This window comes from Neodiprion lecontei, chromosome 1 (assembly GCF_021901455.1).
Source record: "Neodiprion lecontei isolate iyNeoLeco1 chromosome 1, iyNeoLeco1.1, whole genome shotgun sequence".
In the NCBI taxonomy this organism is placed as follows: Eukaryota; Metazoa; Arthropoda; class Insecta; order Hymenoptera; family Diprionidae; genus Neodiprion; species Neodiprion lecontei.
The window spans coordinates 30,256,686-30,275,717 of NC_060260.1; the positions used below are offsets into that span (position 1 = coordinate 30,256,686).

The 19,032-nt window shown below is 37.3% G+C and overlaps 1 protein-coding gene and 1 long non-coding RNA gene across 8 annotated transcripts in view; one reads left to right on the top strand and one right to left on the bottom strand.

Annotated features, from left to right (window-relative positions):
* The window catches only part of LOC107224383 (heterogeneous nuclear ribonucleoprotein K homolog), a 101,343-nt gene that overhangs the window by 49,808 nt on the left and 32,503 nt on the right, over positions 1 to 19,032 (bottom strand). For 4 of the 7 annotated variants that reach the window (XM_015664408.2, XM_046746721.1, XM_046746725.1 and 1 more), the window contains 2 exons: positions 15,787 to 15,841; positions 398 to 534 (listed from right to left, as the gene is read on the bottom strand). In XM_015664408.2, the coding sequence (XP_015519894.1) occupies positions 398 to 529 (132 nt within the window). In that variant the 5' untranslated portion in view covers positions 530 to 534; positions 15,787 to 15,841. Of the gene's footprint in view, positions 1 to 397; positions 535 to 15,786; positions 15,842 to 17,212; positions 17,403 to 19,032 lie in introns of those variants that run through there. The other 3 variants (XM_046746722.1, XM_046746723.1, XM_015664409.2) reach the window with 2 other exon arrangements.
* LOC124296640 lies at positions 12,420 to 13,439 on the top strand. Its single transcript, XR_006906417.1, has 3 exons — positions 12,420 to 12,599; positions 12,979 to 13,064; positions 13,192 to 13,439. It is a non-coding gene; the product is annotated as an uncharacterized LOC124296640 (long non-coding RNA).

A 19,032-nucleotide genomic window follows, 5' to 3' on the forward strand; every position in this document is an offset into this window, starting at 1 on the left:
TATTATCGAAAAAATATTGAAATTTTACACATCGTATCGCCAGCTTTTCCATGCAGGGTTCGCGTTCCGCGACTCTTTTACCAACAAGAATCAGTTAAATTTTACACCAGACTCGCCGAATGTCGGTATATTGAAGATATTCGACCATCAAGGACCAAATCTCACCGTTCATTATTAATAATTTGAATTTTTTTTTTTTACACACAATTTTCCCGACGTTCTGATCTTTGAATAAAACTCTCGCGTACACGGTTCGGTAAGACAAGCTTTTTCACTTCTCTTCTTTACAAGGAGAAAGAGAAAGTTTGAGAAAATAGAAACACGCTTGTCGTCCAGAAGCACGATAAGAGACGAAGCCGTATAACAAGGCAATAATTTTAATGCACATTAGACGCACCTTGCTGGGTATCAGAAGACGGAGTTCGTCGTCGCCTTGACGGTATCGTTTGTGGGGGCTGGTTGGACCGCCTCCACCACCTCCGCCGCCCCCGCCGCCTGTCATGGCTCCACCGTCAGCCTCGCGTTTCATTATTCCTGAAACATGAGAAAAAAAGAAATGGTCAAATTTTAGTTTTACACTCGAGTTATCCTCTCCTATCAATGAATTTTAAGTATTCAATGACTCGTCACATATACGATATTTAAACATACAGACAAATTTAAATGTATCTTATTGTTAGTATAAAAAAAAAAAAGAAGGGCAGGCGGATAAAAACCGTAAGTGCGGATAATCGAGCGGTGTTTTCCTGAAAAAATGATTCACCGCATAAGTCAGGATTTCGGTGTTACACAATCTACAACGCGAAAAGAGAGAAGTGGATCGGGGATGAAGAGGTTTTGAAGATATTCGACCGAAGCGTGTACCTGTTATTATTAAAGCTATGCCGGAGCTCCAAGCACGGAGGGATTTTTCTATGTTCCCTGTGAACTTGGCTCCTGATATGGCGACAGAGATGTATTCAACTGGGTGCCGAGGCACTTCAGACGTGCCCGCCGCGATACTCGACTCGACTCGACTTCACTTCACTTCAGAATTCACCCCTGCCATTGCCGTGGCAGCAGAAGCAGCAGACCGGCGGATAGCATGAGAGAATGAGGGAATGAGAGGGTGGGCAAAGTTGAGAGAGTCACAAGTTCGGAATTGAAGCGAGTCGCAGTAGCCGCACCAATTATGCGTCTGTCACCGCGACGTGAGAAATAATGGTGCTGATATTGACCTGAAATATTAGCCTACCTACTATGCGGAAGAATTTTTTTTCAACGTCTGCAGATGTATGTGAGTGTGTCTTAAATCGACATCAAATTATTCAGTCTGTACAGAAATTGACACCGGATTTTTCTCACAGCTTACAGTCGCTATAAGGCGATGCGATTATTATAATATTTGTACCGTGGTGTTTCAGAATAAAGTGATTTACGATTTTTCACCTTGCCTAAAAAGTTTGTTTAGGTTAAAAGAAATATTCCGTAACAAAGACGAGCTTTCTACGTCATGTGGAAGATCGCGCTCATTTCTTGTTTCGCATTTTTTTTTTTTTTTTTTTGAATTTGTGAACAAACACATCGTAGCGCTTCAATTATCATTTCTTTCCTGACACTTATATTCGATCCAAAGATCACGATCATCGTCGAATCTTATTTTCCTAAATTAAAAAGTTCATATTAAATTATAACTATTTCATGAGATTGAATTATTAGTGAAAAATTAGTCAGATAGACTTCTCAAACATCAATTGGAGACTTGATATCACAAATGAGGGTCTTCCGTGTGACGTAAATTGACATTAACGATTGCTGTAAGCGTAAGCGATAAGAATTTTTTCTATTCAATTAACACGTATAAATGTGAAAAATCAACCGAGCTCAATTTTTCAAATAACGCAAGACGCTCATCTTCTGACCTAACCTTTCTTTCAGCCTGAACAAAGTTTTCAAGCGGAGCCATGGTGAAAAATCGTAAAATTATTTTTTTCCGAATCACCCTAATGTGTAACCTCCAACCGCCTCGCGAATATTGGCAACGATTCAAGAACGACATCTGGTACACATTTCGATTGTTTTCCAACGCGAAACTGAAGCTATTCACGATTCTACAGTGATATTCTTCCGCGACTACGTGTATTACATACGTGTTACAGTTATGTATATGGAGTCAATTCTGTTACAGAAACTAGGTCAAGTACCGTTAAACGTCGATTCGGAAACTTGTCTCGATTTATCCCGAGCGTATCATCTTGAATTAGAATCGGCATTATGTAGCTACGCATTGTCACAGAATTCACTGCTTCGTCTCGTAGTAGATTTGATGCTGCATACTTCAGACTTTTCCCTTCAATTCTCAAAGCCAAGTTCAAGCTTTTAGCCAAAGTAAAGTGCAGCTGTTCACTTTATCCGTGCGACTCTGTTTTCATCACCACGGAGATTCTGGCACTGTTCGAGTATGTACAACTAATTCATTGTACGCTAATTATATTTCAAAAATAAATTGCATCCAGTGTAATTTACTAGTTATTAATTTTATTTATAAAATTTAATTTACTAGTATTCGTGATAGATAATTCGTCGCGATTCATCCACCTTCGATTATTGAATTGAGATAAGCTTCCCTTTTTCCTCACGCCAATTTTTTTTTCTAGAGACAAAATGTCGCGTTAGATTATTCGATAAGGGAATAATCGTTACGAACTGCGGGCGTACGTATCAACAATCCAAGTCTGCAATACCTCGGGCACTATATACCTACTACACAGATTATAATCTGTACCGTATATCTATATAGTGAGATTATAATCGAAACCACGATCCTCCGACATATACCTTAACGAAAAAAGATTGTGGATAGAGGAAGGTTGAAAAATGAGAAATAAGAGGAGAAAAATGAGACCAGCTTCCGCCGGTCGCGACGTAAACACCGAGGTGAAATTTCCCGGTGAGAAATTTTCCTGGGAAAAAGAAAATAAGAGAAACGAAGAGACGAAAAGAAAAGAGAAGAGAAGAGAAGAAAAGAGAGGAGAAGAGAAGAAAAGAGAGGAGAAGAAAAGAAAAGAGAGGAGAAGAGGACCTAACTATCGCGCAAAACTGGGTCACTTGACACAACGTGATAGCGACGACTGTGTCGGGATGAAGAGAAGGAAGAGAGTGGGTCGGTATACTGGCGAAAAAAAGAAGAAGGAATGAGGAAAAAGAGAGAGAGAGAAGAGAAGAGAACACAATACGACTGGAACAATTAGTTTTAATTGGTAAGCCGCGGTCGGAAGAGAAGAGATGAAGAGAGATGAAGAGAGATGAGAAGAGATGAGGAGAGAATCTGTAACGCAGAGGGATGATTGACGACGATGCAGCTGAGGATGAGACGATGTGGAATATCGTGACGGTTGACTCGAGAATTGTGGTTGAGAAAATGTGTCATTTGCCACTCTGTTAAACTACTTCTTAGAATTTATTTTCAATAAGCGTCACTCGGGGCGTTCGATTCAAGTTTCGAAGTCGTTCCAACGTGTTTGAAATTTAATTGAGAGGAGCTGCTTTGCCCGGCCTGCACTCTTTTACTTCGTCTCCAATTCTATAATTCACTTTTCATCGGCAACGGAAAGGGGTTAAACTTTCGTCGATTGGCGATCGATCAAGTCGATCAACCCTTTCTGTCCGGGCACTCCGACTTGCACAAATCACAATCAGTACCGACGAATCTGATAAGCATTGATCTTCAAATTACGGAAAGAAGCCTGCGCGAAGAAAGTTTGGAGACAATTAATTCATCCAGTGCGACTTAATTTATCGTTGCAAATTCGAAATTTAACGACGAAACGATTTCGAAAAACTAAACAGACGCAACTTCTTTCTTTGAATACCTAATTTCACTTACTATCTCAAGGTATAATACGAAGCATAATTGTGATACTTTCAGCTACGACTGTACATCGTTTTCACAAATTTCTTTTTCCTCAAGACTGTTAAAACAAGATTAATATTTTTGTCACTCTTAAGTTACTTTCTACATTTTAAGACGTAGCGGGCCACATCTTATTGTTCCGATAAAATAAAATTCACTCTCGTCGGAATTACACTTTGAATTCAGAAATTTGAACTGTCTTGAAAAACAAGGAAAACTGTGCTCTCCTTTCGTACACTTGTACAGAAAATGAGATTTCATACGAAAATGTTTCTAAATTGTGGCTCCTATAACAAGAGAAAAAAAAAAAAAAAAGCTTATACGGTACGGGCACGGTTTGAACGATTTACGGGTAAAAATTTTTCCATTGCGTGGTGAGGAACTTATACAATAATACGACCATATTCGTACACTGTAATACATACAGCAATGGTCATAATGGATTCCAGCGTTATGAGACACGCGAGTTGAAAAGTAAAGGTAGGATCAATACCGTCGGAGTGACGAGAGAGGCAAGTGTTGCGTTTTGTGTATTTTTTGAACACGCGTTTCCGTACGTCGTCGTATGCATGCCGAATACGTACATGTATGTATGTATATATATATATATATATACTTGTAAGTAGCTTGGTAGTCGAAATCTGAAAAGCCTTCGTGCATACGTGTAATATATATTGATACCTACAGCACTTTTACTCATATACATGTATACATATACGTATATACATATACATAGTGAGCTATTATCTGCCCACGCAGCCATTACGGCCATGCGACATAAATAATTCACTCTGCGTATTACGAGTAGTCATCCTATGTATACATAATGTACCATCCATGGTATGTATGGTACGAGTGGTGTTATTATTCTAGGTCTAACGGTGACAAGAAACGCCATATAATATGTACGTACCGACGTGGAGGGAAAATCGTTTCGAATCGTAATAGGAAAAGTTTCGTCGATACTCCGCGGTTCTCCTTTCTTCGGTGGAAAAAATTTTCGCGACATTTCCAGCTTTTCCAAGACCTAAAACCCAGTATTCCCCGACATTGTCCCAGTTCCGGTAAGTTACTAAAAGCTAAATCGTTCGGCTTATCGACTCTCTGTATTCGGTTAAAATTCAATTCGAATTGAGGAAAACTATACATGTGCAAAATAGTCAACTTAAGTAAATTTGTTTAGCAAACTTGTTACCTCAAAAAATCATCTCTAATTCTCACGATAGAAAATTGATATTTTCAGTTATTTCCACGACCAAAATAAGAATTCCCTGACAATTGCCGATTTTCCGTGTTTTCCAGGTGTGCGACCAGCCTGTTCTCTCTTCTCACCCTCGAATTTAACAAATCCCTCGTAACACGAATACTTACGGCATTGCCCACGGATGCGTGCCCCGTCGCTTTTAGACGAAATAAATTTATATCATCACCATGATCGGTCGATTGAACCGCAGTCTGCGGTCGCAGGATATTCGATCAATCGCGTAGCGTAATTCTCACGCCGGATTGTTTTGTTTGCCCATGAACTACTATCAGGAGGACGCTTAATGTTATTCGCGGTTTAATTTAAACCCCGTATAATGAATTTCCTCCCGATACGCGCACGTGGTCAGAGTGTATCCACCTATCTCGTGCGGCGGTTTTGTCGCTTAACGGATGCACAAACGGTTTCCAATACCTATAAATTTCATCATCCTGTAAAGGATCTTCGTTATCAGATCGCATGCGATCTTGCAGTGTATCCTAAAATATGTCTGGATATTTTTAACCTTGCACAGACGCGCGACGGATTGTTCTTTCCATCGTTACTGAGACTTTGCGTCAATAATCGTAAGAAGCCGAACAATTCAAGGAACGGTAAACCGGCCTGAACGGAACCTGCGTCACCAACATTTCAAGAAGACGGTCAATTACCGAGAACTTAAACCAATATGACAAATCTATGATGATCTATTTACGTCGATAACCTAAAACTCCATTCCGGTTATCAACACGCTTGAATCGAGCTTTGAACGCAGTCGATACATTAAACAGTTAAAATAGTATACCACTATACGATGAAACGGATGGAGATTGGATTTTTTATCAAGTTTTATAATGCAGATTTACACAATAATCGATCCGCGATTAAAACGTAAAAGTGTCGGCAAACGATCTGAAATTTTCCTGATTGGAAAACTTTACTGGGGCAAAGTGAATGAGGGAAAAAAAAGAAAAAAGTCATCGTGAAACGAATATTTAGACTCTCCAGACTGGTGAAGTTATTATGAAAAGATGAGCACCGTTCGGAGGTGAGTGCAAACCGAGTGAATTCGATAAACGAGAAATAATTATCGTATAAAGAACGAACGAAACACGCCCCGAGAGGAGGAGCCGGTGCACATTAAGAGTAGGAGAAAAAAGATAAGGAGGGTGACGTCGAAACGGTGTGGGAGCTGTGGGTGGCGGATAAGAAAATAAGAAACGTAGAGAGTGAGAAAAAGAAGAAGCGAGCAGAGAGCCAGAAGTATGGCGTGCGCGTCGAGGCTTAGCGTGACTACCTACAAGGTACCTTTGTAGGGTCGTGTTTGGCATCGCATGGCACGAGTACCTACTATACGAAGAGAAGGAAACGAAAAAATGATAGAGAGAGCTGAGCAGCGGAGGACGGGGGTGGTGGTGGTGGTGGTGGAGGAGGAGGACGAAGGTTGGTTGCACGAGGATGACGACGACGACGACGACGACGACGCCGGAGAGTCTGCAGCAGGGCGTAACGTCGATGACGGTGGCGTGCGGCGCCGTAGAGTCGAAAACGAACCTCGTCCTCGAGGGAAAGACAACGTCGATTAAAGAGGGGGGGGATCAATTAGGAGACGAGGTGAACTCGCGGGTGTAGGAAAGAAGAGAGACGAAAAGAAATAAAATAAAATAAACCAAAAGCAGTGACCAAATAAGGTGAGGGGGAAAATTATTAGCAATCGTCGGTTTCTTTGGTGTTATAAAATTTTTTTACCGATGCAGAGGGGTATTTTTTATAACCGCAAAATTAGTTACCAACCACGGTGACGTTATTTGAAAGATATAGAAAACAAAAAACGATCTTGTCGATCGTGATGACGGGTGGTTATAATAGAATTATGTTTCAAATGAAAATCATTCAGGACATTCATTTTTACGGGGATTTTTGTATTATTTTTTTTTTGCATTCATCAACGTATATATCGACCGATAATTGTTGCTGCGATCGTCAAGACCGTTTTTTCTAGTATATTCAGTATTTATACATAAGTTTGGAATATATTCATCATTTTAGGACTAGAAAAACGTTTGTTCCATCCGTGCAAATTAATTATTTATGTATTAACGAAATAAAAAAGACAAAAGTCCGATGAGACACGTCTAAATCTTGAAGGACCGGATTGTTCCCGAGCATGAAATTGATTTTTTCAGTCCATTTTCGTTTAAAAAAAAATAAAAATAAATAAATGACGGGCAGAAATAGGGGGGGGGAGGGGGATTTTACGGGAAATATTCAGTTTTCGAGTGCTCGTAGAGGAAGAACATAAAATAGGGCACTTTTAGCGAAATAGGAGACCGACTGTGTAGCCTGTTGTTTGATAAAATCGTTCAACCACCGATGCGTGTGTAATCTAACACCCGTGCAACGTGCGCTACACGCGGTAAAATTTTCCCTGCTAACAGCGCAGCATTTTAATCCCTCTGTACGTAACACGTCGCTCTGCCTTCCGTTTGCCCGCGTATTCGTTACACACGGATACTCACGCTCCTCGAGTGAAGGACAGTCTGGTAGGGGGGCGGAGTTGAAGTTACCAATTTAAAAAGTTCCGAAAGCGCCAAATTCCGAATTATTAGGGGGCGAAATTTGAAAGGAAATAAAACTTTTACGAAATAACAAAGTTTCGAATGGCCGAAAACCCGACGGCTCGAAGTTCCGAAATGCAAGATTTCGAAAATTCAAGTCACGAAAGCGCAAGGTTGTGAAAAATAAATTTCCGATGCAGCAAAATTGCGAAAAATAAAATTTGGACACAGTAAAATTCCGAATATTAAAATACATATACTCACACAGCGCAGTTTGCTCAACGAGTGGGTGTAAAAGATTAGAATGACCACGATTCCGAACGTAAAAATATCGAAAATCCAAGACAAAGAAAGATCAAAGTGGTGAAATTTCACCGCGTCAGAAATTCATGGAATCTTCGATCTTCGATCATTCGAAATTTCGATGTTCCGGATTTTTAGATATTCGGAACTTTGACTTGTCGGAATTTCGCCATTTCGAAACTTTGAACGTCGAGTTTCGAACCGCTCGAAACTTCGATGCTTCGTCAAAGTTCGAATACTTTGCTCAAAGTTTCGCTTCAAAAAAATTGGGAATTCGGCACTTTCGGAACTTTTCAAATTCGGAATTTCAACCTCAAGTCTCTCCTCGTACGTACGTAGTTGGGTGGATGCAGATTCTTGTACAAGGATATACACGTCTAGGTAGGATGGTCGTACAATTCGCTTCGTGAAATTGCGCCCCGCCCTGGGCCGCATCGCATCGCACCCCGTGAGCAGTTCCCTAGGGATTTCCCATCCTCATTTCGGTCACGACGGGGTTTCACTCCCTCCCCTCTATAAGCTCCGGCAATTCATCCGTGCGTGCATCCCGTCCACCCTTTCCACCGCAATTATCTAATACCCCACTGCAATTTTCCGCGGATTTTTCCTTTTTTTTTTTTTTTTCCTAAGCCAGAAATTTATTTATCTACAGCATCTAATTAACATAATACGTTATACTTGTATCTCTATATATGTATACATATGTATATTGGTTAGAAGGTACTTTTTGTTTCGCGCTTATCCTCTGAAATGTTAGTGTCTGACAGTGAAAAAAGGTCGCTATTTTAATTTTTATCTCACGTTCGTTCAACATAGGAAAATTTCACTTTCCTTTAAAAGTTCAAGTACACTCAACAGTTCGATATTTGTAAAATTCATGCATAGATCCTTGAAGCTGATTCTAATGCCGAAAATGAAAAAATCCATAGTTTCCAAATTACTGTAACGTGTTCTAAAGACTATAATTACACTTTATTATAAAGGTTCGGAAAGCTTGCAGATTCAGCTTCAACGGCCTGTGCGTAGATTTAAAAAATATCGAATAGTTTACGAATATTTCAACTGTAGCGAGAAGAACTGACGAGAGAGAAAAAAAAAACAAATTTAAATATGATGAAATTCAAATATTAAACAATAACACCTAATATTATACCGAATAGTGTTACTTATACATACGTATACATACGAATGCTGCGTATAAAACTAATACCACGAACGCAGATGAAACGGAATATGAAATATAACTCGGACGCTGCAATTTTCAACAGCGTGACTTGTACATTACACATTGTTTAACTATTATACACCGGCATGTGTGACTGTGAGAAAATAGTTATGTACGTGTGTGTGCGTGTATATATAATATAAAACTACAGTAACGTATGTGAGACAATTCCCGAGGGATTTCAAGGAATCTCAAACTCTACAGGATGGAACAATAGCAGTTAGTAGAATGTGCATACATGCATGCACGTACAAAGTCCTTCAACGTTGCGCTAGAATACACGTCTGCGTATAAATAAACTGCACAAATGAGGAAAAAAAAAACAACCGCAGACGATTCCTATAAAGAATTTCTATGCATGCGCATCCATACGTGCATGACTGTATATTACACATATTGCCTGCATAGCAAAAAAGCTTATAGACGGATTAAAAAATAAAAGACACGCTGCTTAATTTATACCCATATTATACAAGGTATGCGACATATACGTATATACAATTTATATGCAGGGCGATGTACATATATCATATTTTATCGCCCTATTCGTCGTACGAAGATTTTCGCGAGAGAAAAAAATCTTTCTATACTATATTATACTTATGTATACCACGTCGGCAGTATTTTACGAAATATAGATCGATTTACGTGTATATAACGTCTCGCTGTTCTTTTATTTTCCATCTCCTTTTCTATCTATACCTAATTTGGGTGAAAACAGTTCCAGTAAATAAAACAGTACGTGTATAATTTAATCTCAACTGCAGGGTTTCCTCGTCGAAGCAACTTTCCACCGGTTGTTCCATTCGCAGTAAGTACGCGGCATGTTTTGACCGTAACGTTTCAACCGAGTGAAAATTAATTTCCACGAAGTCACTTGCAGAGAATCTAGGCAAGTCCCTGTAACTACAAATAAAAAAATAAAAAAAATACCTACGCAACTCTGTCTCTGAAACTTGCAAGTTTCAACGTTTCATTACGTCGATCGAAAATATTATACTGTGTTACAAGAGTATTGTATTTTTTTTTTTTCTTTCTTTCATTCTTATTTACTAAGTACAATGAACAAAAGAAATAATCAAATCGAAGGATGTATTTATCGAGAAACATAAACCGAAGATAACAACTGAGACGAAAGAAATCGCTGCGTGCTGGGGGGAGTTTTTGAATTTCGCGGGGTATCGGAACAGGAAAATCAGGAGGCCTGACCTGGCTGCATGCGATATACCAACAGGGTAGAAACGTGGCACAATATCGTGTCCTACACGACCGAGTATTGATCGTCCGGAGCAACTCTCAAGGCCCCGCCTATTTTCCTTACCATTTTTTACATTATTTTGTTAATATTTTTTTTGTTTTCAATACGTCCCGACATTTGCCCGAGTTATCGTCGATATGTTTGTTATTTATCGGCTCCGTTATTCAAGGATATACATACCTGAAAGTTTATGCAGGTTACCGAGAATGTATAACATGTATTATACGATATACTACGTAGGTATACTAGAGTGTTTAAAAAAAAACCGATTATTTTTTTTTTCTCGAAGAACGTTGAAAAATCTTCCGAGTGTCCCTCAAAAATGACCTCGGTAAAATATGAGCTCTTAATATTGATATTTAGAGGTGGCGATTCTCAATTTTCTATTTCCCATTTAAATAACATGGGAAATTTTTGTTTTAAATTTAGAATTTTATTGCTCGAAAACGAATCAGTGTGAAGATATAAACAAAACATATTCTTGTAGGAAATTTTACGCTCTACAAAAAAAATCTGAATAAAGATTTGCGCAAGGTAAGTCGTTTCGGAGTTATCAGGCCTCAAACATCGAACCGTTTGAAATAATGATGTTATTAATTTATAAATGCAACAAAACTGACTCATATCACTTAAATACACAATATTATTTATTTTAAAATTAAAACTATAGACTTCCAATGAAATGTTAATTAATAAATTTCATTAATCAACGATATTTATCCCATATAATAATTTTCCCATGTTATTTAAATAGGAAATAGAAAATTGAGAATCGCCACATCTAAATATCAATATTAAGGTCATTTTTGAGGGACACTCGGAAGATTTTTCAATGTTCTTCGAAAAAAAAACAAAATAGCCGGTTTTTTTGAAACACTCTAAGGTATACCCACTTCGACGCACATTACATTATATTATACACGCTGGACAAATGAAATATTCATCCTAAACTCATATATGTACATAGCTATGTATGTGCAAAGTAGGGCAAAAGCTCGGCGAACAAGGGGTTGAAAAATGTAATATAGGTGGTGCAGTAACCTATACGCGTGCGGTTCCGTAGACAATGCAAATTGCCAGGCGATCGCTTTAAGCCCTTCGGGTGGAAAAACAAAGTTTCAAAAAAAAAAAAAAAAAAAACTGATTATACATGGAATAGTTTTCAAAAATTTCATCATTTTTTCTTGCATCTTTTTCACCTCCATATTACAAATAATACGTAACAACGCGTGTATTGTGAGAAAAAAGCAAGAGGCTCGAATCGACTGACGGAAACGAACCGTGCAGAAAGCGAATAAATCGGCCGATCGTTTCCTGACTCCTCTTTGGTTATGTATGTGGCATAAACCGACGATAAAACCAGCCAATGAATTATCCACGGTTAATAAAACCGCGAATAATCCGGAAAAGGTTGGCTTTCTTTACGCGGGATAAAACATTGCGATAATAGTAATAAAAATAATAGGTAATAAGTAAATCTGAAGAAAAAAATCCACGCGACTTTTTCAAACGACGGTTTATTGTCGAATTTCGAAACACGCGATTGATTCGTTCATTTTTTCATTACCCTTAATTTACTTTATCACTATGAAAACTTCGTAATAGAGCCTAAGCACATTACAATGCTGGAAAAAAAAAAAGAAAGAAAATCCAACGCACGATTACGTGAAACGTCACGGTAAAATTACAATAATTACAATATTTAACACCCCGCAAGTATTTTTAATTTCATCCGGTGATAAAATTGTATCGACGATATAAATAATGAATATATATATATAGACAATATTTTACCACGATTTTAATTTCATTTCCTCATAGTAATTATCGAAATGAACATAAAATTGTTTCAGTATTTACCGTACAATTTCAGCGAACCTATCATCCATAGGATTATAATATTCATGTTTTTAAATTAAAAAATTCGATATTAACGATGCTTAACCTTTGTCGGTTATCCCGATATTTTTAGGGTCAGTTTGATCGATCCTCCGACGATGACCGTAAGCAGTTTTTTGGAACAGCTTCTTTGCTCCAGGGACATGTGATACCCGAGACTATACAACGTGCTAACGAACGCTCTGCAGTTTATTTGTACTAATCATTTGAGTCGACCTAAAGTAAATACGAATTTATACGTTATATTAGTACCACATTATATCACTATACCTGTTCTTTTCGGTGAAAAGAAATGTAAGTCCGTGCTTATCCTTAGTTTAGTAAATGTTTTACCATAGAAAAGTATCAAATCATTGGATTTTTTTGTTCCTCTCCACATTAACACGACTGAGTTCCACGTGATAAAGCCCGATATCGGAGGCACCACCTCTGATTTATACGAGCAATTTTTTATCACCATTTTAAAAAAAAACCTCAGTCTGTGTTTACCTCTACTGCAAAGTCTCATTTGTCAAAGCCAATAGGAGAAATAAATAATTCACCATTAAAATGAGAAACAACTTGTACGTGAAAGGATTTATTTTGGTCCATATTACGCAGTCGCACGGCTCGAGTTCCTGTTCGTAAACGAAAAAAGAAATATGGCTGGATTATACAAGAGACGAAGAATCGCGTGAAAGAAACGAGTGAGTAAATCTCTTCTAATTTGTGAGTTGTGCAAACAGCAGCTTATCAAGTGTTAATCATCTCCGAGACTCTTCGCGGGTCGCCACACGCGTCTAATAAACCGTATTTGGAATTTATTTTTTACAGACCAGAGCGAAGCATTATGCAAACAACAAAGTTGTACAAGGAAGAGACTGGCAAAGCAGTAGTTGTAAAAAGTGAAAAATGCCGTTTCACCCTCGGACGTCGCCTGTAGCGGAAAAGAGCGAGATAATAAATCGATACACGGTAGCTGATATGTTATGTGCCCCATGAATTTATGTATGCGTTTCGCACACGTGAATGGAATTTTTAACCCATGTTTGGGTAAGAAAATTACATTTTGATCCTATATTGCTGTATCAACGCGGTTTTTACGACGTTCATAGTAATAAAAGAACATAAAAACAACAACCTTGCATTAAATAATCATCGAGATGGTAAGATTTATCATACAGGCAATCGCAAAACAATCTTATTGTTAATTGTACAAGTAAAGGTCAAAGAAAATATATCAAATGACCGACCACCAGAGCAAGAAATAATCGATAAGCATGATCCGTCTGCTTTTTATACATGTATTAACAAATTATACCAAAGGTACCATCGTTGATCAATACTTATTAACAATATACGTAAAGCACGTAAAGTTGTGTTAGATACTTTTTCCCAAAAGCTCGAAAAAAGGTACAAAAATTTTTTTGTTTGAACAATTTATTAACAACTTTTTAACATTATTATTATTCAGAATGAATTATCTCATCAACTTGGTTATTACTGATTTTTTTTCGTATTTTCATCCCATCGCGAAGTGTTCAATATTCTCACCGAAACTCACTTTTCATTGGGAATATCAGTTCAATGATTACATTAAAGATCGTTAACAACGTTCGTCAAAAACCTGATCATGACCAAGTCTTATCGTATGCTTCGCGACATGTCCAATTGTAAAAATAAATTAAAGTATCTATAAAATTGTAGAATCCATCGCGAGGATAAAGAAGGGAAAACGAAAATTCGAGGAAAAGGGGAGAGAAATAATTGCGAATAAATCAAATAACCACAAATTTCTCTTCTAAACATGTTTAACGAAATGAAATTAAACGTTCGATGAACCGAACGATTGTTGTATAGATATAGCGATTTCTAATTTACGACATCAACACGATAGAAAAAAATACTACACACATAAATGAACACATACATGCATACATACATATATATAAATAAATACAAAATTTTGCCAACTTCCGTTGCAAGCTCGTAAAAATTGTTTCTACGATCGTTGAATGAACGGGATTTTTCAACGTTTTTAATCATTACGTATAGTTATACCTATGCTAACAATGAATTTTCAATCACCACCGAAAAATACCAACACCGTACGATGCCAACGAATGGAATCGTGACTACGGTTGAAAAAGAATTGGGTAATTTATACACAGCGTGCCCGATTTGTTACACCCGTCGTCGTCGGGTTCGGACGTTCTAAATACCAGAGACTACCGCGTTATGCTATAAATAAGAAAAAAAAAAAATAAAAAATAAAACAGAATAGATGAGACATGGTTTCGCGGGCTCTTTGCCATTCACGAAACGAACCGCGTATTCAAACTTTTACTTCATTCCTGCATCTTGAAATATTAATACATCGATATATACGTACGATTCGTTTAACCACTCAAGTCACAGACGCCACTATAGAAGAGGCACTCTTTTCTTCTTTTCTCGACATTTTTTTTTTCTTTTTATATCCAATGCAAAATCCTCAATTACCCGTGCCAAAAAAACAAAAAATAAAAAAAAACTGAATACATGACTGAATGGGTTAAACTACTGCGACAATTATTGTCTCAACGTCGGAACTGCGATTTGTGTCTACCGTGATCTTACAATAACAAGTAAACACATTACTTTTCCGTATTTTGTGAATTTTTATCTTTCTTTCTTTTTTTTTTTTTTTTTTTTTTGCAAAAACCCGCAGTCTCGTCCATAAGAGACAAAAATATTCCGTGATCTTGTTGGAAGTTGCAATAAAAAAATATTGTAAATCGTCTCCAAGAGGTATTGTATAATAGCGCATAAATTTGATCAATGAAGCAACCGACCATTGATTACCCTAACATTCCTGAATTGAAATCGTGCCGAGGGAGTGGCAAAATTACAATAATTCCGCAGAAATAAGAACTGAAAATGATTTCGTACCCAGATCTCTCTCTCTTTTATTTCTCTGTCTCGAAAAGGTCAGCGAGAACCGAGGAAGCATAACGTATAATAAAAGTGACAGGCTTCGACCGAACAATAATAACGATAAAAATAATAATAAAACAAAATCAGAGTGATAATTTGAAGCGTGTAATTCGCAGGATTATACTTGGGTGATTCTCGGCTGATTATCAGCTGAACATATTATCATGACACACGGGATGGTAAAAATAAACAAGTATACGATACATAGTTTTTGAGAAAAATTTCTCTTCCGAATTATAATCATAGCTTATAAATTAAAGCGCGTGTAAAAGTCACGTGTTTGATTATTTGCTCTGCTTCAACTCGGAGAAAAAAAAAAAAAAAAACGAGAAATCGTCAAAATGAAACAGGAATATCGTCATAGCGTTCAGCTTTCAACTGCACGAACGCGTGATGCATACGAAACTAATCAATTCTTACGTTTAATATTGAATCTGTCAAAATATGACTCACCAGTAATGATGTGAGAGTAAATCTGACCTTCCTGCAGATATCCTACTTCTGCGTCCTGTAAAAGAAATGAAAAATCCTGGATTCTCGTATTTTGTGCATTTAGTTTTCCCCCTCGCCTCCGTATCTCGATTAAACAAATTCACCTATGCGCACACACACACACACACACACAAAATTATCACTTTTAAAAACTTCTGTACTAAAATTCCTACACTGTATTGTAAGTTTTATTCGTATACGGAACAGCGAATTCACCGTACATTTACCGTTTATTCAATTTACAACCGCGATAAATTTGCTATGCAATTTAATAAATTCAAATTACTTTTCTTTAGTTTTTTACCTGTAAATTTTACAAGTAAAATCGAATTTTTCAACAAATTAATATACAAATACGCGGTAATTTACGTCGCAGCACCGAATTTGTAAATTTAAAACCCGACTTCGTAAATTGACAACTTTTTTTGTACAGTAAACGTGTGGTAAATTCAGAACCATTTTTTTTTTTTTTCTAACGGTAAACTAAAGCGAAAGAAAAATTCGTTCGAGATCTTAATTATACATTGTGTACGTCGCAACAATGCTGCCGACTCGAGGGTTTCAGCAATTGCTTATTTACGCACTGGCTTAACGTTGAACCGAGGGCACCGGAAACACGTGCCGTAAGTTCAACAATTCTACGTACGTACATTGTACGTACAATTTCCACGCAGGCGAGAACTCCTCTCGAGTTCTAAAAAAAGAAGCTTACTTCGCAAAGACGCGATTATTATTCGTTAAACTCACTCTCGCATCGCCGCGATTAATTAACCTGCATTTTCAATTCTTATGAAATTCTCTTTCACTTTTTACACACTTAAATTATAATATATTTTAATTGGCTTGCGCGCAGCCATTCTTCGACCACGAAGAGATATTTCCATTTTTCGAAACAACTACGAAAGATCGAATCGTTGCGTAAATAATACACGCCGTATAGACAAATTTTTGCAAATTATCCACAAGCAATCGGAAATGTATAAGAAACACGCTTCTGCATCGAACGCGAAATGTTGCAAGAGATCCGGCGATGAGAGTAATAAAACAAAAAGTATATACACGTATGTAACATATACTTGCGGTACCCGTGAGTCATAAGAAAAAAATTTCCTCGCGGTTTAATAAAATCACGCGCTTTGCGTCAATATTATACGTACGTATGTGCGTGTAAATTTACATCGCTGGTTAAAGAGTTAAGCGAACGATCTCACGATTACGTATAACATTTAATAATCACTGTGGCGTAAAAAAAAAGGGGGCAAAAAAAGAAGGAAAAAAAGAAAGAAAAAAGAAACACCACATCCCGTCAATAATACAAAATCACAACGATAAATTTGAGATGAATCTTTGTCAAGTAAAAGAATGAAAAAAACAGATAAATTCTTACTGGATATTGTTTTATTATTTTTTTTTGTTTTTGTTTTAATATCGTAACAGACGTATGGGTTAAACAGCGCGATAAGCGCGACGTTCGCACAGCTGTCCGACTGACTGACTGACTGACTGGTAGAAAAGAAATATGTACGTAAGATTGTTTCTCCAGGGCGCGTCGCGTCGCTTCGTTTCGTCGTCTCAGTTTGTCGCGTGGTGGGGAAGAAAAGAAACGGGACGAAGTTAAAGTCAGCCACGTTTCGGCAAGACTTTGCACAGCGAAAGAGGCGCAGAGTTTTATTATTAACGCGATCGCGCCCAAGAATAAAATTTCCGTACGACGATAACAATGGTAAGCTTTCCATATCTGATAATTATCTTCTTCGTTGGAAAATTCGGTATCGATATTTTTATTTTTACTTTTTCTTTCCGAGTGGTATTCGATACGAATTAAATGCAACGATCCTAATTCGAGGAAATATAAAAAATGAACAGGAAAATGGGTGTTATTTTACTTATTTCTTTTTGTTCCTTGTTGTTTTTGTTGTTTTTTTTCGGCGAATAAAAAGTGTTGCGTAATTGAAAAATCAAAATGGCAGTCACTGGTTGAGCATAATTTTACATTATTTAGGTTTGAACACGTATTGCGAAATATACTTGAAGAGAGATAAAAAAAAAAAAAAAAAAAAAAACAACGATGATATAAATCTCAACCAGTGTACTTGTTTGTGGCAGTTATGATGGTGAAATCGAATGAAAAAGTATACGTATTTATTAGACTCGATTCTACTCAGCAAAATTTTTGAATAACGCAAACTGGACTTTGAAAATATGAACAATTTTAGTTTCGGATTTATAATTGAAACGTTTCAAATGCTGAACCATTGCTGTTTTTGATGAAATTCTAAAATCAGGTTCATAATTACGAACGTTCTAATTCTAAAATCTTATTTTAAATCGTTTATATTTAAGTTCGTTTTGCTCCGATAACATGCTCGTTGTCTGTTCTCTCTTTTTTTTTTCTTTTTTTTTTTACGTCCGAACTTCCGATTCTACAGTTCTTCTGCAAACGATAAACTCGTCAACCTATCAAATTACAAATTCGCGGCATACTTTTTCTATTTACACATAATTAAATATGTATGTTCTTAAAACAACGCAAGTAAATACGGTCGCTCGGAGGTACGTTAGAGAGAAATAAAGAGAGAGAAACAGAGAGATGAGTAAATTGAAAAAAAAAAATAAATAAATAAATAAAATGAAAAATAAAAAATAAGAAAACAAATCGAGGGTTAGAAAGAAGGGAGTCCATGGCCTCTGAGGTATTTTAATCACGGGTCGGAGGGAAAGGAAGTCCGGAATGGGGCGGAGGATCGATAGGTGGAACAGAGGCTGAAGAAGGTGTTGCTCTGCGTAAACTTCCAGAAGTCGATGACGCTGCCGGTTGCGGTAAGGAATTTAATTGATGGGAATTCGAGGGTTGAATTAAAATTCGCCAAGCTTTGGTCCGTCGGCCGTCAAGAATTTCGAGGTTATTTCTACCTATCGATGGTATCGCTTGCCTAACGGATTTGCCTGTTACAAATAAATCTGATGAAAATTTATCACTTAGCGTATGCGGGCATCGGGCGTTATTATTACGGTCAGTCAAAAATCACGGAAACATTTACATACGTTTCGACATTGACGTCGTACACCTGATGCCTATCTATCTCTATCTTTTCAAAGACACTGAGCAATGTTATACATTGTTATGCAGGCTATACCCACGCAGCAAGTTTCCGGATTGATTACTTTAGAGTGTGTGCCAATCAAATTTCTTATTCTCTCTCTTTT